This window comes from Podarcis vaucheri (genome assembly GCF_965113315.1).
Source record: "Podarcis vaucheri genome assembly, chromosome: 12".
Taxonomy (NCBI): Eukaryota; Metazoa; Chordata; class Lepidosauria; order Squamata; family Lacertidae; genus Podarcis; species Podarcis vaucheri.
This window is the reverse complement of record NC_138750.1, coordinates 55,758,333-55,784,291: the sequence shown is the minus strand read 5'-3', so window position 1 is coordinate 55,784,291 and position 25,959 is coordinate 55,758,333. Positions and strand designations below refer to the sequence as shown.

General features: G+C 45.7%; 3 protein-coding genes across 8 annotated transcripts in view; 2 read left to right on the top strand and 1 right to left on the bottom strand.

Annotated features, from left to right (window-relative positions):
- OXSR1 (oxidative stress responsive kinase 1) overlaps nt 1-4,943 on the top strand; it is an 84,009-nt gene extending 79,066 nt beyond the window's left edge. For all 4 annotated transcript variants that reach the window (XM_082192468.1, XM_082192470.1, XM_082192469.1 and 1 more), the window contains exon 18: nt 266-4,943. In XM_082192468.1, the coding sequence (XP_082048594.1) occupies nt 266-340 (75 nt within the window). In that variant the 3' untranslated portion in view covers nt 341-4,943. The remainder of the gene's footprint in view (nt 1-265) is intronic.
- An 812-nt stretch (nt 4,944-5,755) lies between these two features.
- Nucleotides 5,756-25,939, top strand: LOC309514936 (solute carrier family 22 member 13-like). Of its 3 annotated transcripts, XM_082192447.1 has the most exons (10): nt 5,773-6,575; nt 9,148-9,251; nt 12,852-13,006; nt 14,484-14,652; nt 16,768-16,888; nt 18,775-18,866; nt 20,090-20,304; nt 21,469-21,577; nt 22,958-23,167; nt 24,597-25,939. In XM_082192447.1, the coding sequence occupies exons 1-10, from the start codon at nt 6,204-6,206 to the stop codon at nt 24,685-24,687; spliced, it is 1,638 nt and encodes a 545-aa protein (XP_082048573.1). In that variant the 5' UTR covers nt 5,773-6,203; the 3' UTR covers nt 24,688-25,939. The 3 variants fall into 3 exon arrangements, with proteins under 3 accessions (XP_082048575.1, XP_082048574.1, XP_082048573.1); XM_082192449.1 differs by lacking the exon at nt 24,597-25,939 and having other exon boundaries at nt 5,756-6,575; nt 22,962-23,153; XM_082192448.1 differs by lacking the exon at nt 21,469-21,577 and having other exon boundaries at nt 5,762-6,575; nt 22,962-23,167.
- Nucleotides 12,151-25,959, bottom strand: part of LOC309514833 (uncharacterized protein) — an 80,028-nt gene continuing 66,219 nt past the window's right edge. The window contains exon 3 of the transcript XR_014212215.1: nt 12,151-12,404. The gene's annotated coding sequence lies outside the window, so the exon portion shown is untranslated. The remainder of the gene's footprint in view (nt 12,405-25,959) is intronic.

Sequence of the window (25,959 nt, the reverse complement as noted above, 5' to 3'; positions counted from 1 at the left end):
TGTATTGCAGGGGGTTGGAGTAGTCCTTTGGGTCCCTTCCAGCTGGGCACTTCTATGATTCTATGACCCACGACTGTCTGGCCCAGGTGGCAATTCTACCTCAGCACTGCAAAATCCAGGCATTCTTCTTCACGTAGAATTCCAGGGTGTTGGGTTTTTGTTGTTGTTGTTAATGGTTTGCGATTTTTGAAAATGGTTTGTGGAAAGCTTCTCTCCTCCGTGATGCTTACTGCTGTTGGACTTCCCCGCCCCCTCTGTTCTCCAGGCATCTGGTGTTGAAGGTTCCGATATCCCCGACGACAGCAAGCTGATTGGGTTTGCCCAGCTCAGCATTAACTAAAACTACACTCCCAGACGATGGTTCCCCCCCCCCAACGGGTGCAGCCTTGAACGCTTCTGTCAGCCTGAAAAGCAAAACCACTACTGCCAAAGAACCAAACTACAGCTCCCTTTCTTAGAAGCTTTAACCTCGTTTGTTTCCCGAGTCGCATCGCGACGCCTCCCCACCGACACCACCATCGCAGACAGCTGGCTTCTCGGCCACGTTTCCTTCATCCCAGATGTGCAGACTCAGCCTTCCATTGCCTGCATGTTTGTAGTTTTTATATGATGATGATGATGATTATTATTATTGCCTTAACTATTTAAAGTACAAAAAAGAAAGAAAGAGAAGGAGGAGCCAGAAATACTACTGAGAGTACGACACGGGGCTTCCACTACTCTTAACAACTACCCCGGCGCGATTCGTGTGCCTGTCCGTTTCTTGATTCTATGTCGAATCAGGTTTTTATCCCCCCCCCCCCGTGTGGCTGTGTGGTTGTTGCTCCATTGCAGAAGGGGGGTTGCTTCACTTTGGGGTCCACTTTACCAGGCATTTTGGGGGGGGGGGGATACTTTAAAAACTACAGGAATGGCAAGCTATTCTAGCATGTCAGAAATCCGGATGGGCTCTTGCAAACCCAACAAAGTCTTAAGAGAGAGTCTTAAGCCTTAGGCTTAGCAATAAACCATTAAGGGATCTTATTTAATGGGTCTACGGCACGAAAGAAATGGATTAGCCTTAATTCCTCCTCGCCCCCTTCACATTAATGCAAAATATAGCATTTGGGAAGGGGAACTATCAGGGTATCATTTTGTTGCTGCTGCTTTTTTCGTTACTTTTCACCATCCGCAATCTTGTCAGGCCACTTTCCAATGTGTTTGTCTCTAGCGGAGGGGTGGTGGACCTGTTGTTGCCCCCCCCCACACACACATGTCCTATCCAGCATGAGCAACAATCAGGGGGGATGGAAGTTGTGGTCCAAAAGCACCTAGAGGAGGGTTGCGGGCTTCCCATCCTTGCTCTAAAGCGGCAAGCCAGAACCTCTGCATACTTCTGCTGCTGTTGCCGCCATGCCCAAATCACCGTTGTTTGAAAAGCGTTGGCTGCTGGGAAGTTTGGGAAGGCTGGCCTTTGCAATCCCTGTTTTCCCATCGGGGGTGGTTTCCGTAACAACGTTTGTGATGGGCGTCCCTTGCTGAAAGGAGATTGGGTGGAGCAGTGGGACTGGAGAGCCCTAAATATTGGGCTGGGCTGCTTTGTAAAAAGAAGAAGTTCCCCAACCCCCAGGAATTTTGCCATGCTGTTATCAGGCTCGCTGCGTCCCCACAAATCCACACAGTCATTGGGTGGCAGCATTGGGTGAGTTTCAAACCTCCTGACTTTGTAATCCTGGGAATTGTAGTTGTGTGGTTAGCAATGCATAGGCCGGCCTCTTCTAATTTGTTAAGCCTCCAGTTGTTGCTAAACCACAACTCCCATTATCCTTGATCACTGTCCGGGGCTGAAGGGAGTTGGGAGTCCAATATTCCTTGGAGGTGAGCATCTTGGTCTCTCTGGAGATGAGCATGTTGCCAAAAAAGAAAAAAAGGGGGGGAAGGCAAGGGAAATCTCAGCTTGCTAAGCTGGCTGCAAGTCCCAGAACTCTTTTGCAAAACTTGGGTTGCTTCTTCAAACGATACACATTTCCCCTCACTGTGGGGTTTTCTCTGCAACCGTTTTTGAGAAGGGAGCCCTTTGTAAGTAGACTACGTTGCTGGAGGTTGTAATTGCGCAAAGTTTGGCTGGGGTGGTTTAACTGTGCAAAGTCGTAGATGTGTGGTTTGACGCATTCATAAAACCAGATGTTCTCTGTACATGGTTGCTAAGAACAAAAGTTGACCATGCCTTCTGGCAGTTGGAAGCTCTGTATTTGTGTCTGTACGTGTGTGTGTGTGTTTGTGTGTTTGTGTGTGTGTGTGTGTGTTTGAGCCGAAGCAAATCTTTCCTGTTCTTGTTCTCAGAATTTTCCTTTGGTGTGTTCAAGATAGAAAATGCATTCATCCTCTTTCCTTTCCTCCCTCCTGCACAGACTGGTACATATGGAACCACCCCTATTCTGTTTTTACAGCAATAAGATAAATAAATAGATTGCCGGTAGATTCATACATGGCAAGATTAAGCTCTGGACAATTTTGTCTCTCTTGCTGCACTAATTGCTTGGAATTTGCAAAATTGATTTTTTTTATACTCTCCAGTGTGAGCATCAGAGTTTGATCAAGATGATATAACTGAAACCAATATAGCTTGCGTTTAGTATTTTTTAAAGAAATGAGTATCTGGCGGGGTGTGTGCGTGCGTGTGTATGTGTATGGTTTTTTTCTTTTATTTTGAATTTCTACATATAAATTATACTTTTTAGTTTGGAAAAAGCAACACTTGTAATGCAATATGTGAATAATAAAATGGTGTAGATTCTTCCCTCTCCCACAGGTCTCCCCTCCCTCCCCCCACTTCAAACACAGTCCAGTTGGGCCTTTCGTGTATCCCTGCTCTGCTTTTGAAGTGTAGAGAAATTGTAGGCAGTCTGTGATGGGTGAATTTAAATCCCAGATAAAGGAATTGAGTTCTCATTTCTCGCCCTACAGCCATCCAATGTACTTGGAATTGGCCCAGTCGGCACATTGCAATGCCAATCTCTTAACCAGAGTTAAACTCTCTGGAGCTGGCTTACGGATTCCTTCCTTCCTTCTTGTTGACTCTCTTTCCAGGGCAAATTCCAGCCCTCCTTGTTTCTTTGGCTTTATCCGTGGTTCTGCTCCAGCTTTAACCGGAATTAACTTTCCAAGCATGCATCTGAATCTGCTCTGTTAACTTGGGTTAGGGCAGATCCTGGTTAATGTTTCTGCAAAACCATGGCTACGACCGAGAAGGAAGCTGGGGAAAGAGAGGATGGAGCTTGCAAGTTTTGCACCTCACATCTAACCTCTTAACTGGGATTTAAGGCGCACACACGCAACCTGGTGCCTTCAGGGGTTTTGGACCACAATTTCCATCTGCCCAGTTGTGATCCAAAACACTTGAGGGCACCAGGGTGGTGGTGGTGGGGGGACTGATAGAAGCGACATGTGCACTGGCTCACTCTGGTTGGGGGATGGGTTTCAATTCAGTTAGGAATCTCTCGGGTTTCCCCCCATTTAACCAATTATATTTATATATTTTTCACTCTATCGGCAGTGACAGAAGCTTCCTTCACTCCCTCGCACACAAGTTTTTGCCATGTTTGCTTTTAAAGAGAAAATAACAATTCCTAAAAACAAAACAACCCCCCCCCAAAAAAACCCTGTAGTTTATTCGCTCTACCGGTAGGTCACGCGCAAAAACTGCTACAAGCGTGGAGGCAAAACGAAGAAAGGATAGGAAAGGGCCACATCGCAGTGGTGTCAAAGATGCAGAGTGTGAAACAAAAGAGCCCCATTCGAATTCTGAGTCTGTGTTAGAAGATCTAGTTCTGTCCGCCTCGCCCCCTCTGAGAGCACCACATTCACACACACCCCAATCTCTTACTTTCTTTTAAAACCTGCATGGGTCGGGTGTAACACTAAGCAGTCCCGGGACTACTGTTTCCGAGGGGGTGTGTGTCTCTGACTGGGGTGTGGGGGTCCCCACTTGATTGATGGGAGTGGCGGAGGCTCCGCCGCAGTCTCGATTCCCTGAATCCTCTGCCTGCCTTTGGCTGGCGGCGCGTCCCTTTGGAGCCTGTGATGTCATGCCACTAAAGTGGGCAGGGCTTGCCTCAAGCCCCACCCCCTTGTAGGATGATGATGATGATTCAAAAAGGTGGGTGGAGCTTGTGGCTGAAATGGGCCTCAGGTGAGGAGCCATGTGGGCGAAGCTTGGAGGGCAAGTAGAAGGCACCCCCCACCCACTCTTCCCACCCTGTCTTCGGCTATGAAGACCAAATTATTCTGGTACAGTATTACTTCACTTTTGCCTGCATGCCGTGCGAACCTTGTTGTACTCTACACTGGGACGGGAGTCCAGCCTAATCCAGTGCAATGATGCAGTATCTATTTATTTGCTCCCAAAGTCTAGCAGACAAGAGTATCCATGCTGGCCGTTCTCCTTGTAATTTTATTTTATTCTGTCTTAATGAGCCTTCACTCCCCTTGCTATTAGAAATTTCTAGGCACGTGTCTCTTGGTAATAGTTTTTCCTTTTTTCCCTTTTTTTTTTTTTTTGCCTGGGATACTAAAACGTGCTAGACGACTGTTTTGTTCTCGAGGTTCAAAGTGCCAATGATTTTATTATTTTATATTTTGTTTTTTTTTGGGGGGGGGGTGGTAAGGAATTATTTCTAACCTTTTTACCCTTAACGGATCAGAGGGGTTTTTTTAAATTTTTATTTTGGGTAAATTCTGAACTTGAACCTAGAAATCAGTTGGTATTTTTTTAAAAACTTAGTTGATACTCTTAGGGATGATGATGGTGTATTAATATAACAGGAACCTCTACACGATTTTGGTGTACTGTAGATTTTAATGAAAGATGTAAAATATTCAGCCTTTTCCCTCCCCCCTTTGACTTTGTATTTTACTGCATGTACTTCTCTAATTTTTAATCAATAAAAAAAATGTCCATTGCTTTTTGGAGTCGGTTTGTATTCTTATGATGCTGCTCTCATTCTCTCTCTGCCTCTCCTTGCAAATATCCCCAATACCTCATCACGGTTATGTCGTATGTTGTAAACAGAAATTGCCCTTTTCCTTTATGGGGTATCCAAGAGCCCATATAGAGACCTTACATAGGTTCCCTATTGGTAGGAGAGAATAACAGAGGCCAACCAGAGAATATTTAGAAGCAAAGCAGCTAGTAAGCTTGATCTTTATTGAACTGTTGCAACAGGGTACTCCCCTCACACACAGGAGAGAGGAGGAACCCAGAAAAAATGGTGCGCAAGGCCTTATAAAGACTTTTGAAATTGCCACCCTGTAGATCAAGACCACCCCCAGAAGCATCATACATACATCACAGAAGGGGTGTAACCTAAGACCACCCCTCAGATACATCATACCTACATCACAGAAAAGGCGGTCTTAAAACAGAAATTTGAATGTTGTTTTTCTCCTGTCATTGTTTATCTCCTGTCTGGCAGGTTACTTGATTGGATTGCCTGGATAGCCTGGCCAGTCTTTTGTAATGATAAATACTTAGTTCCTAGGCCAGGTCACAGGCTCACACCCTATTCAAACACAGACATACCCTTAAGACAGGATTTGTGAAGGAAAAGACAATGGGGAGGCTTTTCCATTTTCTTTTGACCTTGCAGAGAAAACATTTGGTCAGTTTGGGAATCAAAATGGTTCCAGGTCGGTCTTCCTGTGCTGATCTATGTATATGCTTGGTTGGTACACTTATGAACCTTTAACATATATCTAAGACCTCAAAATTCCTATCACATGTATGCTTACATACAAGAGAATATCCACACAACACACCAGCCTTCCTCAAGAGAAGTTCTGGACCACATTTGTAATCTCTCTGCCCAACTTTAATTCTTGGCTCTTTGTTCCCATCCCCCCATTATTTTTTAAATATTTCCTTAGTTGGCATTTCCAACATTAGAATAAATAACAGCGGCGACATGGGACAACTTTGTCTTGTCCTTTTTCAATATGGCATTTCCCCGTGATATTGCCATTTATTGTTGGCAGCCGGGTTAATGGGTTACAGAGTAGTGTTGCAGAAATGTGAGGCACAAAAGATCACAGTGGATACCCATCCTTGTTGCCAAATCCCATCTAAACATTTATTTTGGGTTTAAACATTAATTTCAGAGGCTAGGTGAAAAAGGTCTTTGGGGGAGATTGCAGTCGCAGGAGGGAAGGGTAGAAAGAAGCTAGCAATGTCTGACACTGGGGAAATCATCAAAACTCTTGGGGACTTTGGGCGTTTCCAATGGCGGTTGTTGATGCTCGTGACTCTAGCTTCGCCAAGCCTTGCCTTCCATATGTTTTCCCAGTTATTCATGGTCCTGGAAGAGCCCCATCATTGCAACACAAGTTGGTTCAACGCCATCGGCTTGAACCTGACTGAAGAGGAACGGCTGAACTTGACCCTTCCCAAAAAGCCCGATGGGACATTTGAAGAATGTCTCATGTACACTCCAGTGGACTGGGATCTCGATGCCATCGTGCACTATGGACTTAATTCTACCGAAAAGTGTCGGCGTGGGTGGGTTTATCCTTCAAACCAAGAGCCTTCCTTGCTTACACAGGTTTGGAAATTGTATTTTACCCTTTGGATCATTTGCTTGCTTCCCCCCTAAGTTGTTTATTAATTTATATACCAATTATGTGCCAAAATGGCTTCTAAGCAGTCTATATACCCCTGTGTCCTTCCCTGCGTGGATCCCAAGGCAATCTACATTTCTGTCCCGCTGTTATGTGGTCTCCCAGGCACTCGGCAGGCCTTGATCTGCTTAGCTTCGACAAGGTGGTGGCCTCGTGGTTCTTCAGACCGTATGGCAGGACCGCAGTCCAGCACTTTTATTCTGCGCAGACAGCGCCTTGCAATGTCTCTTTGCAAGAAATGCAAGGAAGCAGACATTACGAAGTGCACATTCCTGAAGGTGATTTTTTGAACCGTTAGAAGTGACGGCAGCAGCCACTGATTTTGGTTATTTCTTTATATAAGATTGTCCCAGCATACGTCATGCTTCAGAGAAGCCTATTTAGACATAAAGCAGTATATTAATGGCAGCTAGAGAGTTGACAGCCACACGTCCTGGTCGATAGTTTCCTTCGGTGTGTAAAACATCACTCTCATCCTATTCCTCTAGCTCCTTCTGGGAAGAGTCCCTAATTGTGTGTCTAGACCCCGCATTCCCCCCCTCGTAAAGAATTAAGACACCAGGACACAGATATTATGTTAATGTTATTGGGCAAATTTTGGCCACAACTTTATTGATTACAGACTGTGAGCGGTATTGGCTTAGGCATTGAATGGACCCGACTATATCTGACTCCTGCCCCATGCACAGGGCGTCCGGTAAGGGTAAACCACCAGAAAGGGGAGCCCCGTCGATGCAGACCAACTGAAGCTCCCCCAGATGTTCCTGTCGGGGTCGTGTCATGGCCCTAGCCCCGCCCCGGGCTTCAGACAAGATCCACACCCCCGATTCCTTTAACGGAATACCCTTAAGCTTGGAGGGGCAGGTGATGGCCGCACCTCCCTCATAAGTTCAGACAATGCCTAACCGCAAAACCTTACAAAGTTGTGACGATTGCTACGAGGTAGGCGAAAACCAAATGGCCCCTTGCAGGTTTTGCCAAGTGGAAAAATTCCTACCAGGCCCCTCAACGGCGACCAACCGAGGTCCATAGCAAGGCCAATGCAGAAAACCTGTAAAATAGGGAGGGAGTTTGAAGAAGCGAGCCAAGAGGAAGCCCTCCAGCTCACGCCCCAGCTTAAATGGTCCCGGCCACGCCCCCCAGCCACCAGATTGGCCAGCTGGATGATGACGTGGCCGGGATTCCCCAGGCAACACGGGACTTTGTCCCCCGCCCCCGGAGGAGAGTGGGTGGCCATGTGGTCCACTGCAACTCCTGCCCACAGTGAAGTGGAGCTGACTTCACAGCTTTTGAGACTTCCTTGCACGTCCCCCTCTGGCCTTTTGATGCCAGCGCTACCAAATCCCTGTTCCTAGGAATATAGGAAGAGCGCTTTAGAATCAGGCTAAATAAAGTCTGTTCTTACAGTGGCTAACCACTGGAGGCAATCTTTTGCCATCATGATTAGTAGTCTGTGGTTGTCCTATTCTCCATTAGTTTGTCTAATCCCTTTTCCCACAGTTTAGCCATGCAAGCATTGTGTATGGTACCAGGTACCTCATTTTGAGCACAGTGAAGTTTCAGGAGGTGGCGCCTGTTGCATTTCACAACCTCGCAATTCAGAGCCATTTCACTTCCACACCTGTAGCCATAGGCGCCGACTCCTGTTAAACATCTTATGAACCGCCCAGAGATCTTCGGACAACAGGCAATATATAAATTTAATTAACAACAACAACTCCCAACCCCAGTGCTTGCCCCACGGATGATGCTAAACCACAATTTGGCAACCCTAAGTGTTTTTGCAAGCCAGGGAAAGTGTATTGCTTTGCATTGATTTCTTTGTCTTCCTGTCTATTTCCAGCTCCCTCCCACCAAATTATGAACTTTAAACTTAAACAGCAGCATCATTTTTCAGGCAAGTAAAAACGGCAAATGCAATGGCCGCTATAAAAAAATATTTGTGTGTGCATATGCGCGCGCACACCCAATTAAAATTAAAAGCAAATTGAATTTTAAAAATCACCCAAAGTTACACCACAAAAGGAACTTAATTCACATTCAATTCACTTGGAAATTATAGGTGCAATTCAGAGATGTTTGATTTAATTCAGTGAATTAGTTAACCTGAATTAGTTCATTGCAAGATCTGAATGGACCTTGGTTGAAGAGCGAGCCCTGGTCTCCACTGACAGCTCCCCTGGTTTTCCGGGTTTACTATCTGGAGATGTTATGGATTGAACCTAGGTCTTTCTGCATACAAAGCAGCTGTTCTACCAATAAGTTCTGGTCCTTCAATTAAAAGTAGCAGGTCTGTATTCTTGGACAGCTGTTGCCAGTTAGTGCAGGGAACAGAGGGTTAGGAAGACCTAGTATGCTAACCCCTTGGTTGAAAACAGTTTCCGATGCACAAGCCTTGGCTACTGAAAAGATGTGCCCATTGTCAAGGTACAAGTTTAATTCTTTCCCTCTTCTGATTCCTTTCAAGTAAAGTGGCTTTCCTTTTCTTTCCTTAAGTTTGACCTGGTATGTGACTGGGAAGATTTAAACGACATCTCGCAATCTATTTACATGCTGGGCCTTCTCGCTGGAGCGCTGGTGTCTGGTCTGTTAAGCGATCGGTAAGAGAGAAAATAAAAGGGGCAACAGGCTGGGGAAATGTTGCCATTTAGAAATGTGGTCAGTCAGCAGGAGATTCCTGCCCATCCCCAAAAACCAGCTTCAGAAGGATTTTACCCAGGACGGTAGCAGGGGAGGAATGGGTTAAATTCCCCGCTGCTTACCTCCCTGCTTGTAATTATTAGATTCCCCAAGCTAACGCAACTTGCATTTTTTAGAAACCTGCACCTTAAATGCAAAATAAATAAATGCATTTAACTTTGCATGTAGCTTGGTCCTTAGAGCACTGTGGTGTCTTAAAAATGGGTAAAAGTGATTGTGGCACTGCTGCCTGTGTCACCAGACTTATAAAGCACAAGCACAAAACCAGAGACAGCGGAGAGGTGTGGCCATGAAACTCAGGAGGTTCATTGGGTTTATGACATTTATCTGCAAAGTTTAAAGCACGTGAGATAAACTATTCTCAGCAGTAGAATTTGTGATAACACGGCCATCATTGCAAGGCTAGGAAGGTTTAACACACGTAGTGGGAGACACGCCCCTAGTCTCAGTTAAGACCTCAATGGGCAGAGACTGGAAGAAATTTAAAGACTATTTAAAGAAATATAGTAAAATTAATGAATGTTAGAAGGATGTTGGATAGAAACTAAGTGGTTTCCAGCTGTAATGCTTTAGGAGACATTAAAAAAAGAGATTCACAAATGGGTAAAAGTTTAATGGTAAGGATTTGCTGAACTAACAAACTGAATTGGAATACAGGGAGGGGAGGTGTGAGGAGGTCTGAGGAAATAAGTGTACGGTAGTTATGTTATTGAAAATTAATGTGTGTTTTTAATTGTTTTTTTTATTTTGTATGTTTATTTTTCGTTTTTTTGTTATATCTTAAAAACTTTCAATAAATATCTTTTTAAAAAAAGACCTCAATGGGCAGAGTCAAATTTTATCATGAATTGTTACATCTGTAGTTTCATGATGGGGTTTGGGGCGTGTCTTCAACAGCAACAATGCAACAAAACAACAAGACCACAAACTGGCTTATAAGTATAAAACCAAATTTACTAGAATATTAACTAGAATAGAGATAGACTTGTAACTATTCAAGCAACAAACATACTACAACAAACATGAACCGTTCAATGATTTGCCTTCCTGTGATTGATCCATGCATACGGCTTTCTGTTTCCAACTCAAGACCTATTGAAGAACATCTCATCCAGTTCAAACTTTGAAAAACAGCTTTGAAAAACTTTTTCATTTTCTCCAGTGTGCTACCCTTGCCATTGTGGCGGCACAGGGTTGCCGTTCTGTGATTGGACTTACGCTACTTGTTGAACGGTTCATTTATCCAGTCTGTACAATGTTTATTGCACATGTAACTTGTTAAGATACAGTTGTACATTTATCCACTCCATGTTTATGTTATCTCCAGGCTTTGTTTTGCACATGGCACCTTAGTATGTTTGTTGCTTGAATGGTTACAAGTTGATCTCTGTTCTAGTCATTATTCTAGTAAATTTGGTTTTATACTTATAAGCCAGTTTGCGGTGCTGTTGTTTTGTTGCATTATTATTACTGTCACCACATTCGGTACTTTTTGTATATACAGTGGTACCTTGGGTTACATATGCTTCAGGTTACATACGCTTCAAGTTACAGACTCCGCTAACCCAGAAATAGTGCTTCAGGTTAAGAACTTTGCTTCAGGATGAGAACAGAAATCGTGCTCTGGTGGCGCAGCGGCAGCGGGAGGCCCCATTAGCTAAAGTGGTGCTTCAGGTTAAGAACAGTTTCAGGTTAATCCTATCACAGTACGGACCTCCAGAACGAATTAAGTACTTAACCTGAGGTACCACTGTACTTCAACAGCAACAAAACAACAGCTTACAAGCCAGTAGAAGAAGTGAAATGACGATACCACAATAAATGCTAGTTTTTTAAGATACCACGATACTCTGATCCTTTCTGCCGCAGCAGACATAACAGGATGTTTCATAGATAAGCAAGCTCCCTCTGGCTTTTAGCAATGGCATATTGTCATTGTTGTCATGCATATAATAAGAGACTCAGGAGCAGAGTCGTGGCTGCTATGTAGCTACTGAGGAGAAAAAGGAGGATGCAGGGAGACCGTAAGGTTCGTAGAAGCAGGGGTGGGGGACATGGGGGAACCTAAGGGGGGCACCCCCACAAAAAAGTCCAGTGTGGACTGAGCTTTCATAGTGGCCATACAATGTTGTATGATGGGGAAGACTGGGAGGAGGGAATGGAGTATATTGGGGAAGGTATGACTGGCTGGTACCCGAAACATCAGTGACGTCTGTTTGCAGGTCCCACTTTTTGCAAAACCCAGTGTTGTAAACAAAATCTGCCCTTTTCCCCTTATGGGGTATCCAAGAGCCCATATAAAGTCCTTAAATGGGTTCCCTATTGGTAGGAGAAAATAACAGGGGCCAACCAGAGAATATTGAGAAGCAAAGCAGCTAGTAAGCCTGATCTTTATTGATCTGTTGCAACAGGGTTTTCCCCTCACATGCAGGAAAGGAGGATGAACCCAGAACAATTGCACGCAAGGCCTTATATAGACATTTTAAATTCCCTGCCCTGGAGCTCAAGACCAACGCTCCATACAACATATCTACATCACAGAAAAGGTGGTGTTTGTTTTCCTGTCTGTCAGGTTATCTGATTGCCCTTCCTGATAGTCTGCCACCCATTAAATTGCTGATTACTCAGTTCCTGAGACAATGGGAAGGCTCCCTGACCCCCTTCCCTCCTTGCAAAGAAAACATTTTGGAATCAAAAATGATTTCAGGTCGGTCTTCCTGTGCTGATCTATGTAAGTGCTTGGTAGGCACACTTATGAACATTTAACATATATCTGGTGGAGTCGCAGGTAGAATTTAAGGGACGCGGGTGGCTCTGTGGGTTAAACCACAGAGCCTAGGACTTGCCGATCAGAAGGTCAGTGGTTCGAATCCCTGTGATGAGGTGAGCTCCCGTTGCTCGATCCCTGCTCCTGCCAACCTAGCAGTTCGAAAGCACGTCAAAGTGCAAGTAGATAAATAGGTACCACTCCGGTGGGAAGGTAAATGACATTTCCGTGTGCTGCTCTGGTTCGCCAGAAGTGGCTGTGTCATGCTGGCCACATGACCCGGAAGCTGTACGCTGGCTTTCTTGGCCATTAAAGTGAGATGAGTGCCACAACCCCAGAGTCGGCCACGACTGGATCTAATGGTCAGGGGTCCCTTTACCTTTAAGACCTCAAAATTCCTATCACACCAGTATACAAGGCAAACATCTGGAAATCAAGAGTAGCACTTTGGAGAGGTTGGGAGTATGTATGTAAGTTACACCAGCCTCTGCCAATGTGGTGCCCTTCAGATATTTTGGGCTCATCATCCCTAATTGCCAGTCCTGCTGGCTGGGGCTAATGGGCTCCCAGAAACATCTCCCCTTTCATCCCTCTACTAAAGAGTGCAGCTGGAGACCAATGTCCTTCTGCCCAGGGATTTTTGTGCCTGCCTCCTGTTTTCTGCTACTGTCTTAGGAGAGGGAAAGCCCCCCAAAAGCAACGTGATGGCAAAATGCATTTCCTCCTCTCCCAGGTTTGGTCGGCGGCCAAGTCTTCTGTTGTCCATGCTTATCGAAGGCGTGTTTGGGGTTGCTACGGCCTTTGCTCCCAATTTCTACCTCTACATTGCGTTCCGATTTCTTGTGGGTGCTTCTGTTTCCGGAGTCGTGATAAGCAGTTTAGCTTTAGGTAAGATGTACAGAAACGGCTTTACAAAATAGAAAGGGAAGCCTAGTCTCTGGGTTGCTCTTTGCGGCCCTCAATACCATTCTACCCAGCCCTCGGAAATATCTCCATGCCACCGCACTCGCTGGCTGCTCTTTGTGCGGTGTGTGCTTATTTTTATTATGTTTATTATGAATATTCATTACCCGCCGCCTTGCGAGACATCTTCAGGGGATGAAAAGGCTAAGGAGTACACCCTACACAAATCTGGAGTGCAGTCCCTAAGACAGTTGGGTGGCAACTTCTGCAGCGAAGCTGGTGCCAAATGTATGGCTCTGCTTTTCTTTTGGATCACATCAGCGAGGCCTTTTTCTCGCTCTCTGACTGCATTTTTTAAAAGATCAAGAGTGGTGTTTATGCTCCGAATAGCTTCACATTGCTGAGAGCACAGCATTCTGAGTCTTAAGTATGGCTTTTGAAGACAGATATACCAGACTCTCATATGAGCAGAAGCGATAGCTCAATGGTCAAGCCTTGTGCTTTGCATGTAGAGGATCCCAGGATTCAGTTCCTGACATCTTCAGACAAAAGGACCAAATAGCAAGTGAAAGGGAAGATCCTTCTCTACCTGAGGCCCCTGGGATCTGCTGCCTTTTGGAAGTCCGAAGCCCTCCAGAAGGACCAATAATGTGATCTTTCATCAAGCAGCTTCATTTGTTCCATTTGTGATATGCACTTGTCAGAACATAAGACCCTTCCAGGGTTGTTGGACTACAGCTCCCATCATTGGCCATTCTTGCTGGGGTTCATGGGAGTTGGAGTCCATCAATGTCTGGGGGGCACCATGTTGTTTACCCTTGACCTAGGTTCTTTGTAAGCCCTGGTGATCTTCCAATAGTTGAGGCTGCTTCGCACAGAGCTATGCAAAATAAACCCCAGACTGACAGCTGGCCAGCCACTTGTCAACCTTGTCCCATTGGGGAGATAAGAACCCGTCCAAGTTCAGTTGACCTAGGGCAGTGATGGCCAATCTTGGCCCTCCAGCTGTTTTGGGACTACAATTCCCATCATCCCTGACCACTGGTCCTGTTAGCTAGGGATGATGGGAGTTGTAATCCCAAAACAGATGGAGAGCCAAGTTTGGCCATCACTGACCTAGGGCAAGGTTTATTACCCACTATATTGCTGCCCTATAAATAGGTTTTTAAATGGCTTTCCACCTGGAACAATATTTTAGTAAGTCACAACCGAGTGTGTGTGTGTGTGTGTCTTGCTGAACATCCAAGACAAGTGCCCTACATAATAGCTGCAAATTCTCTTTGCACTACCAGCAGGAAAAATCAAGAGAGGGTTTTGTGGAACTGAATGCAACTTGAAGCCAAAACTTGTGAGACTGCCCTGTCAAAAGCTATTAAAAAATAATAATTAAAGCTTTATTCATATGGTTGGTTTTTTGTTATTTTGATTTGCTTTGAAATCAATTTCTACTAACCACCTGTAGCTACAGAATGGGTTGGAATTGTCTACCGTCCACATACGGTGATTATCAGCCATGCAGCCTTTTCTGTGGGGCAGATGATCCTGGCTGGCCTGGCTTATGCCTTTCGCAACTGGAGGACGCTGCAGCTTGCTGGATCTGCCCCAGTTTTTGCCCTCTTCTTCTACCTGTGGTGAGTACTGGATCAGAATGTGACAAGTCCCAGAGCCAGGCCCTCAGCCACCCAGCCACCTATTTTTTTATTTGAAGTGGTGTTCTGTTTTGTTTTTACTTTGCCTTTTGCAAGAGCCCCAAGGTGGCTTACATTGAAAACAGGTGCATTGCAGAGGGTTAGACTAGATGACTCATGGTGTCTCTTCCAACTCTACTGTTCTATGAGTAGGACTTACAGCAGTATATCATACACACACACACACACACACACACACACACATTTTTATTGATTTTTTAACATATCAGTTGCAACAATCATACAACATATCTTCTCATCTTATACACTATATTAGACTTCCGTCAACACCTCTGATGATTTTCCGTTCTTTATCACTTATTCTGCATTTTTTAATTTCTATATTGCATTTAATTGTCCTTAACTATTAATTCTTTTCATAGTCTTTCTTGTAATATTTCAAATAATCCACCTTAAAAAAACTTCTTGCAAACTGTCAGGGAACTGCCATCGGAGCCAAGAGTGGAGGTAAGGCTCCCCGACGATGCGGGAGAAGGGACCAGCAGAGGGAGAGAGAACACTTCCCTTGGGGAAGGAAATCAGCATGACACCTGGGAGGAAGGGGAGCAGGGAAGGACTTCAGAGAGAGGGCTCCAGGACTCTTCCACAGAGACCAGCGGGGAGAGTCCAGGACCTCCGCTGGCCATGCCCACTCTGCGCAGAAGACTTCCGCGCAGGGAGGCTAGGCGGAGACTTGGTGTCAATGAGTTTTTATGTTGGAAGAAGTTCAGGAAACGCCCACTGACGGATTCTGCCAGTGACTGACACAGCCACGGTGTAAAGGCTGTCCAGCCAGGGAAAGGTTTAGCCAGGGAATGTTGCCTAGAGCAGTGTTTCCCAACCTTTTTTGGGCAAAGGCACACTTGTTTGATGAAAAAAATCTCAAGGCACACCACCATTACAGCCCCGTGACGTCAGCGTGCAGCGTCACGCCGGGAGGGACGCACGGAAGTGTAAGTTTCAATTTTTTTCCCTCCCCCTTGCCGGGGAACCTCCAAGCTTTGGGGGTGGGGGGGGAGGAGGCAGCAAAGCGAGGCAGGAAGGAGAGCGCGGCTTGGCTGGGTGAGCTTTGGCAGGGGCAGGGAATGAGAGCCGCGAGGCGGGCGCTGCGGACGGAGGCGCTGCCCGCCGAGCTCGCAGGCAGCCAGGCAGGCAGACGGCGAGAGCCCCGCGCTGGGCGGCCTCTCCTCGCCGCCGCCGCTCCTCATCTCGCCGCCCGACTCGCCCACCTCCCTCCAGGCAACATCTCGCGGCACACTAGTGTGCCGCGGAACAGTGGTTGAAAAACACTGGCCTAGAGCATCCGCACCCTCTACGCACAAGCAACCCCCAATTCCCTTTACACAAACCTACTAGCGTAATCTGTTCATCACAATTACTTTTCGAATTGTTCATATATTTACTCCAGTACTCTAAGAATCTCTGATCCCGCAGGTTTCGAGTCCTTCCTGTTAATTTATCTAATTCTGCATAGTCCGGACTTACAGCAGTATATCAAGGGTTCCAGCCTGCTATGCTGTCTGCCAGGTCACTGTACCATTCTGTTTTTGTTTTGTTTTGTTTTTAGTAGGGATGTAATGGACTGCCCTGAATTTGCTTGCCTGTTGGAATAAAACCATCCTGAAGATGCCTGCAAAAAAAAAAAAAAAAAAAAAAAAATCCTGAAAATCCCAGGCCACAGAGAGGTTAGGCTGGCCTCAACTAGAGCCAGGGCTTTCTCGGCCGCGGCTCCAATCTGGTGGAAAGCTCTGTCACAAGAGACTAGGGCCCTGCGGGACCTGACATCTTTCCGCAGGGCCTGCAAGACAGAGCTGTTCCACCAGGCCCTTGGCCAGGGTGCAGCCTGACCCCCTCCTCTGGCAATCTGTACAGAATTTTGCTTGATGGTTGCCATCAATTTGATTTTAATTAATTTTATAATGAATTTTTTTAGAATGTTGGATTATTTTAATTGTTGTTAGCCGCCCTGAGCCCAGCTTCGGCTGGGGAGGGCGGGATATAAATAAAATTTATTATTATTATTATTATTATTATTATTATTATTATTATTATTATTAGGATCCTTCCTGAATCTGCTCGGTGGCTGGTGACCAAAGGAAAAACAGAAGAAGCCAAGAAGCTTCTCCAGAAGGCATCTTCTGTCAACAAGCGAGCCATCCCACTGAAGCTGTTAGATGAGGTAAGAGAAGCCGGGCGTTGTAGCCAGCTATTCTTTCCAAAAAAAATCATTTATTTCACCTAGTCCATATTGTTTTGTGAACCCCAATCTCAGAATGGTGAGAGGGGTGCCAGAGCATATCTTGGGGCTAATTATTTGCACCCCTCCCCCCACAAAAATAGCTAGCTTCAATTTTCAAAAGCAGATGTCTCGTAGGAAAAATGAAATGCACAAAACTTGAAACTGATAAATGTATTTTAAATTGCTGATGTCGCCTACTTGTAGCATCAGAAAATTGGATCCTTAGGCATGGCCTGGGGAGTGGAGCTCTATGGCTCTAGGATGATGAAGAAGAAGAAGAGTTTGGATTTGATATCCCGCTTTATCACTACCCGAAGGAGTCTCAAAGCGGCTAACATTCTCCTTTCCCTTCCTCCCCCACAACCTTTGATGAAGTCAAAGAGGCAAATGTAGCTCAGTAGTATTTGCCATACAGCCTAGACTGTTTTTTAATCTAATCCAGTGTCTTTTCATCTAATCCAGTGGCTGGGAACTTGTGGCTAGATATTGGTTGGGCAACATCTCCCATTGTCCCTGACTGCTAGCCTTGCAGCCTGAGACTAGCAGAGGGCCGCAGAATCACTATTCCTGTCTTACCGTGTACTTAAGCTCAAAAGAAAAGAAACGCAGTCGTACCTTGGTTTTCGAACAGCTTAGTTCATGAACAACTTGGAACTCGAACGCCGCAAACCCAGAAGTAGGTGTTCCGGTTTGCAAACTTTGCCTCGGAAGCAGAACGTCCGGCACGGCTTCTGCAGCTTCTGATTGGATGCAGGAGTGTCCTGCACCAATCAGAAGCTGTGCCTTGGTTTCCAAACGTTTCAGAAGTCGAACGGACTGCCGCAACGCATTCTGTTTGAAAACCAAGGTACGATTGTGGATAACATTTTCCCCGTGCTACAAGCAAATGAATCTAGCCAAGCCATCCCGACTCCTTAGCAGCCTCCATTTAGCAACTCCTCACGTCTCCATTGCGCAAATCATGTTTACCCCCTAACTCCCACAAAACCTTGTCCAGCTGAGAAAGTGAGTGGACAGGAACCATGGATGATCTGGGCAGGAACTGCGCTTCTTTTTGGTCGCCGCAAAGCCCAACAGAATACCTGCCAAGTGCCCTGGGAAAAATGGGACATCTGGGGTTTTCTGTGAGAGATTGTGGTGGCCATTTTCGGTGTCACGTGCTCTCACACTGTGTTCTCACCCCCAAAAGTGCTTGGGGGGGGCAAGGGCAAGGAATGTGTCTCCAGAAGTGGGGCAGTGTGCTAAAGGGACACAGATATGGCCAACACTCAACACTCAATTCAATGAGTTGAATTGCAACTCATTACCAAACTTAAAACCATGGAGAGACCTGGTCTGAACAAAGACATTGGATTCTTATCTCATTATACATGACTAAGCCATTTCTCACCTTCTCACCCCTTGCCTTTTCCTGTAAGACCTATTACAGTCGTTAAGAGTCGTCAACAGGCTCATCTCAGCTATCTGCCAATCTCCCATTCCCACCACCCTTCTGAGTAATACCCCTCCCCACCTTCTCACTATATAGAAGGATCTGGCAACTTCTGTTTCAGTGTATCTGAAGAAGTGTGCATGCACACGAAAGCTCATACCAATAACTAACTTAGTTGGTCTTTAAGGTGCTACTGGAAGGAATTTTTTTATTATGGCCAACACTGTTTGGGTGGTCCATAACTATAGTTTGGTTTTGATGCAGAATCAACAACAACAACAAAAAAGTGACCTGAGATGGGCTTTCCAGAAAGCAAGAGATTACAAATGAAGTTAACTTGGTTTCCCCACTCCGTCCTTTCTCTCTTTGTTTTCACTTTCATGTCTTGCAAAAGCTGAAACCTGAAAAGACCGCGTCTGCAGGCATTTGGGAACTGTTTAGAAACCCCCACATGGGGAAGGTGACTTTCGTCCTATCAGCAGTCTGGTAAGCCTGTTATCTATTGTTACTTTATTTGCAGTAGTACATTTGCAGGCCAAAGGTGCAAAGTTCCTGGCCTCTGCTCTGTATGCAGAAGGTTCCCTTTTCAAACTCCGCTATCTCCAGGTGTGGCTGGCAAGGACGCTACCTGAAACCCCAGAGTGTCACAGCCATTGTGTGGACAATACTGAGTCATATGGACCAGATATCCAACTTGGCGTATTTCCTAGATCTGAGAATGGGATTGGGAAGACTACCTACCCGTGATGGGCAAAAGGGCCAATGATTTGATTACGCAGAAAGCATCTTCATACATTTTGTCTCCTTTTATGTTATCCTATTCATACATCGGCCCACACTGAAAGATCAGCGTCTGTAATGTGCCCAAAATACATGCCCTTTTCCAAGTCGCATTTCCAAAACGATCTGCACTCCCATCCATGTGGGTTAGAAAATGTTAACGGAAAAATCCGAGGGCTCCCTTAGACAAAAACAAACCAGGATAACTTGGAGCAAAACAGCAGCCTGTAGGTTTGGCCTTTAGTGATCTGTTGCAACAGGGTGTTCCCCTCACTTGCAGGAGAGAGGAGGAACCCAGAAAAAATGGTGCGCAAGGCCTTATAAAGACTTTTGAAATTGCCACCCTGTAGATCAAGGCCACCCCCAGAAGCATCATACATACATCACAGAAGGGGTGTAACCTAAGACCACCCCTCAGATACATCATACCTACATCACAGAAAAGGCGGTCTTAAAACAGAAATTTGAATGTTGTTTTTCTCCTGTCTTTGTTTATCTCCTGCCTGTCAGGTTACTTGATTGGATTGCCTGGGGGAGCCTGGCCAGTCTTTTGTAATGATAAATACTTAGTTCCTGGGCCAGGTCACAGGCTCACACCCTATTCAAACACAGACATACCCTTAAGACAGGATTTGTGAAGGAAAAGACAATGGGGAGGCTTTTCCACTTTGACCTTGCAGAGAAAACATTTGCTCAGTTTAGGAATCAAAATGGTTTCAGGTCGGTCTTCCTGTGCTGATCTATGTACGTGCGGTTATGAACATTACCATATATCTAAGACCTCAAAATTCCTATCACAGAACCTTTTAAAGAAGTTAAAACGGGGTACTGTGAGGAATCGCAAAGGTGTGTTTTGGGAAGTGCTGTGTGTCCTTCCAGTTTAAAACTTGCCTTACTTTTAATCATGGATATGGTCTGTTCGTCTTTAGGTTTGTCAGCAGTTTGGCGTACTACGGGTTGAGCTTGAACGTGGGCGGTTTCGGTTTCGATATCTACCTGACGCAGGCTATCTTTGGGGCTGTTGAAATTCCAGGTCGTCTCTCCTGCATCTTCCTGGTGCAGTGGCTGGGGAGAAAGAAATGCCAATCTTCCGCCTTGCTCCTGGGGGGAGCTTGTTGCCTTCTCATCGCAGTCATCCCAAAAGGTGCATATCAATCCCTGAAGGGCTAACATCCCCCGGGCTAACACTTGCCAAATGGGCTCTGTTTTAAACCAGTCTTCAAAAAAGGTTCAGATAAGTGAAGCCAGGCGATGCTCTGATTGGAATCTAGGCTTGCTCCAGCAAGCTGCCGACCCAGGCTGAGCATTCAATAGTGCTCCAGTTTCCTCTAAGCAGCAGTGCTGTCTTTGGTGAGTGACATCTCTACTCTTATAGGGGCGGCTTCTTCTTCTTCTTCTTCTTCTTCTTCTTCTTCTTCTTCTTCTTCTTCTTCTTTAATTCAATGCATATACCAGTACCTCTTAATGCCAAAATGAGCTGTTTACAAACTTGTTGTTGTTTAGTCGTTTAGTCGCGTCCGACTCTTCGTGACCCCGTGGACCAGAGCACGCCAGGCACTCCTGTCTTCCACTGCCTCCCGCAGTTTGGTCAAACTCATGCTGGTAGCTTCGAGAACACTGTCCAACCATCTCGTCCTCTGTCGTCCCCTTCTCCTTGTGCCCTCCATCTTTCCCAACATCAGGGTTACTTTTCCAGGGAGTCTTCTCTTCTCATGAGGTGGCCAAAGTATTGGAGCCTCAGCTTCAGGATCTGTCCTTCCAGTGACCACTCAGGGCTGATTTCCTTAAGAATGGATGCGTTTGATTTTCTTGCACTCCGTGGGACTCTCAAGGACCGCAAGAAGATCAAACGCATCCATTCTTAAGGAAATCAGCCTGTCCATCTTGGGTGGCCCTGCACGGCATAGCTCATAGCTTCTCTGAGTTATTCAAGCCCCTTCGCCACGGCAAGGCAGTGATTCATGAAGGGGGTTTACAAACTATAAAAACACAAAAAGTTAAAATATAAAGATCCCAGACTAAAATATGCAAGAAAACAATCCCATTTGAAACCACACAGCAATTTAAGCAGGAGATTGAATTGAGAGATCAAGGCAATGCCTGTGGCAACAGATACATCTTCTGAGGCTGGTGGCATGCCCATACAGATGGCGCTTCTCGTACCCATGGCCTCTTCCCCTGAGCATGGGTTGTTGAAGCCCTGGGTCGCATGACAACACACACACACACACACACACACACACACACAACACACACACACAGCTTTTGTTTTTGGGTTTTCTTTGACATATAATCTTTCTTCCCCCAGATCTGCCTATACTAGTAACGCTGTTTGCCACCACGGGGAAGTTTATCATGTCTGGTTCCTTATCTATATCATATGTGTATTCTGCAGAGCTGTTCCCAACTATTGTCCGGTGAGGCTTGCTATGTACTTTTAAAAATATTGTGTCTCAAAAACGGGGTGTATTTATGCAGATGGCCTGAAATAGAGTATTTTTAAAATAAAGAGTTATATCAGATGTAAAGGTTGCATTTCCAGTTTTTTAATTCACGAACTTTTGCAGTGTTACGTAATGTAAGTTGCCCATATGAGCAGCCATAGCCATAGTACCACCCTGTCTGCTCTTTTAAGTTAGCCTGCTGCTCTGTGTAATTCAAGCACTTGTAGACTGCAATGGGCTTTGATGACAAAATGGTGGAAAGGGATGGGGGGAAATGCTAGGTCTGGAGAACCACGCTCTCTAGCAAAATTTGAGAAACGTCACACACCATCAGGGCTTTTTTTCAGCCGGAGCTCACCAGAGCTCAGCTCCAGCACTTCTCAGGTAGACATCATTGCCATTCTAAAAGAACAAGGAAAATGTTCATGATGACCTCTTTTTCTAGAAAAATAGCCCTGCATGTTGTGTTTATAAACCAACCATACAATCAACAAACAATTGTAAGTTTAAACTCGTAGACTGGGTGAATGGAAAAGACTGACAGAAACAAGTGAAATCTTCACCCTCCACTCACTTTCCTACAGAGGTGCCAACTTCTAAAGACGATTGCGAGTGCCCAATGTCACAAGGAGCCAGGGGTAAGGCTGAATGCCCTCTGAACATTGAGGGGGCCAAATAGTTTTTTAGTGGGACGCGGGTGGCGCTGTGGGTAAAACCTCAGCGCCTAGGACTTGCCGATCGCATGGTCGGCAGTCCGAATCCCCGCGGCGGGGTGCGCTCCCGTCGTTCGGTCCCAGCGCCTGCCAACCTAGCAGTTCGAAAGCACCCCCGGGTGCAAGTAGATAAATAGGGACTGCTTACCAGCGGGAAGGTAAACGGCGTTCCGTGTGCTGCGCTGGCTCGCCAGATGCAGCTTTGTCACGCTGGCCACATGACCCAGAAGTGTCTGCGGACAGCGCTGGCTCCCGGCCTCTTAAGTGAGATGAGCGCACAACCCTAGAGTCTGGCAAGACTGGCCCGTACGGGCAGGGGTACCTTTACCTTTACCTTTAAGAGTTTTAAGCCAATGCTTATTCCTGCTTCCAAGGGGAGCTGGCTGTTCATAGTGCTTATTGGCTGTGCCTTGTGGCAATCCAAAAGCCGCCTATATCCAGGTTTCAGGAATCTCTAGGGAGAGTGCCATTTGTGTGGGTTGCCTTTTTACATCCATGGGCCCCCTCTGGCTCACATGGAAGCAGTGCCAGCTCCTGAGCCTGGGAACTACCATTTTGATTTCCTGCAATGCCCCCAATGCGGCTCCCCTCCAGAGGATTGTGGAAAAGACTCGCCACACGTGTCTCCCTTCCTTCTCAGGCAGACTGGAGTGGGGTGGTGCCAGACGGCAGCCAGATTGGCAGGCATCATCTCGCCTCTGATTGGTCTCTTGGACAAGTACCACCCCTCTATCCCCGTGGTGATATTTGGCAGTGCAGCCGTGGCTGGTGGACTGCTTGCTTGCTCGCTTCCGGAGACGTGCGGCAAGGAACTCCCGGATTGCATGGATGACATTGCACACTATCAGAGGCAAGTCTTGGGGTGGTTCGGAAGACTTGTGCATTTATTTATTCCCTTGCCCTTTTTTTACATCCATGTGTTTGTGCTTGAGCTGTTGACCTGGTTGTGCTTCCTGGCTGTGTGGAGCCCGCAAGGCATCTAACCGCTTCCATTAAAACAATGCAATGCTAAAGCAACTGTGTTGGGTGATTTTAAAACACTGTTTTGCGCCTGCCAAGGGCCAAGCAATTGTTTACAGTCATTTATACATATGGTTAGGGGACGCGGATGGCGCTGTGGGTTAAACCACAGAGCCTAGGACTTGCCGATCAGAAGGTTGGCGGTTCGAATCCCCGTGACGGGGTGAGTTCCCGTTGCTCGGTCCCAGCTCCTGCCAACCTAGCAGTTCGAAAGCACGTCAAAGTGCAAGGGAAGGTAAACGGCGTTTCCGTGCGCTGCTCTGGTTCGCCAGAAGCAGCTTAGTGATGCTGGCCACATGACCTGGAAGCTGTATGGCGGCTCCCTCAGCCAGTAAAGCGAGATGAGCGCCGCAACCCCAGAGTCGGTCACAACTGGACCTAATGGTCAGGGGTCCCTTTACCCCTGTACATACATATGGTTAATTGAACTGGTTATCAGAAGAGAAGGTTGACTTTTGAGGTTTTTACTGTCACTTGGGAATCTCAGGGCTATGGATCGCTTGATTACTCTGCCTCTTGGGCTGCTTCACACGTGCATTGCTGTTGCTCGAGGTCCACAATATTGAGGGTTTGCTTGCATGTGCAGATGAGCTGTCACAGACCTAATGCCACAAGCAGATCTCGTGTCTAAGCCGTTCATGCAGTTTCCAGGGCAGAAGGTCCACTTGTTTGCCTTCTATTCACTTACATGACTGTGTGCCTTGATCTTCAATAACTGGCTGAATCGCACATGTTAGGCATCATCTGACATTGCAACCATCACTGCTAATGTGGCATCACCTGAATGGGCTGGGAAAGGCTGTGTCTGAAACCCTGGAAAACTGCTGCAAGTCAGAACAGACAATATTAACCCACATGGACCCAAAACCATGACGAGAGCCAGTGTGGTGTAGTGGTTAAGAGCGGTAGTCTCGTAATCTGGGGAACCGGGTTCGCTTCCCCGCTCCTCCACATGCAGCTGCTGGGTGACCTTGGGCCAGTCACACTTCTCTGAAGTCTCTCAGCCCCACTCACCTCACAGAGTGTTTGTTGTGGGGGAGGAAGGGAAAGGAGAATGTTAGCTGCTTTTAAGACTCCTTAGGGTAGTGATAAAGTGGGATATCAAATCCAAACTCTTCTTCTTCATGACTCTGTGTGAGGCAGCTTCTGTGAACCAGTTCCTAGGTTTGCTTGATGCACCTGCCATTCAGAATCATTTGGAGCAGAAAACGTATGCATGAATTTAATCATCTCCTTTTAACCTTCTTTCCCCTCCATAGGCCCAGCAAAAGAATCAACGGTAGTTTGGGAAATGCATGTTTAAAACCGAATGAAGAGATTACTGAACGGATAGCAATAACTCGCCTTTAACCCACCGTGTGGATTGCTCCAAGCTGGCAAGAAGAATGTGTCAATTTCCTCCCCTTCCACTCTGAGCCCAGCAGATAAAAATAATTGGTTTAAATATTTTGTTTTTAAAAATGGTTTTTAAATGAAAATTAAAATAAAAAATCAATTCTATTACGTGCCCCTTAAAATAACTTGGTTTGAAAGATCTGAATGTAATATGAGCAGATTAAAAGCATACACTCATGTTTAAAAGAACATCGATAATCTTAGGATAGGTCTGGTTGTGCTTCTTACAGAATAGCTGCAGTGCAAATTTAGGGTGCAGTTCTATGGTCACACATATATGGGAGTAAATCCCTTTGGACTCAATGTAGGACTTCTAGAAAACATCAGAATCAGCATTGTAGCAAGCCAGACCTGGAGATGCTAGGGATTGAACCTGACACCTTCTGCATACACAGAATCATAGAATTGTAGAAGGGTCCCACGGGTCATCTAGTCCAACCCCCTGCAAAGCTGCAATCTCAGCTACAGCATTCATGACAGAGGGCTATGTAACCCCTCCTTAAAAACCATTGCACTCTTTCTTTTTCTTTTTTACAGCTGGTGGATTATTAGCTTTAAATTGTTTTATTGTTTCAAAATGCTGTACTTGTAGTGTCCGATGTTCTCTCCAGCATGAGAATTTGCTGGGATGGAATGTTTTAGGGTTGTAAATACTCTTGTGAAACGAATATGTGAAATAGTTGAGCGTTTCTCTTATCAGGAGACCTCTGTAGCTTTGCAAGTCTGTGGGAAGTGATCTGCTGGTCTCAGCTTTATCCTTGTACTTGAAAGTTCCAGCGTACCTGAGGAAAACAGGTTTGCACGTACGAGTTTGTTTTGTACAGTTTCCATAGCTAAATGTCTGAAAAAGCTTTAGCTATAATGGGGGAAGACGGCAACTTTCTGAAGCCTAAGAAACACAGGCCATAACTTTTAACTGTTACATATTCAAGACACACCAATATAACATGTCTGTCCTGAGAAATATTCAGGTACACTCCAGGCAAAAAAAGTTCCTCTATAACCAAACTTTTGGCTGATTAAACCATCGATGTCCTTCTAATGGTGTTTGTAGAAGGGGGGGGGGGTATTTGTTTGCTGTTGTTGTTATGTTATGTTATGTATTTTGTGTTTCTATTTTGTATTTTTATGCTATAAACCAGCCTATGATGTTTGTATGAAAGGCAGTATCTGAATGAATCAAATAATTAAATGGATAATAGTTTGAGCCATTGGCATTGTGAATAC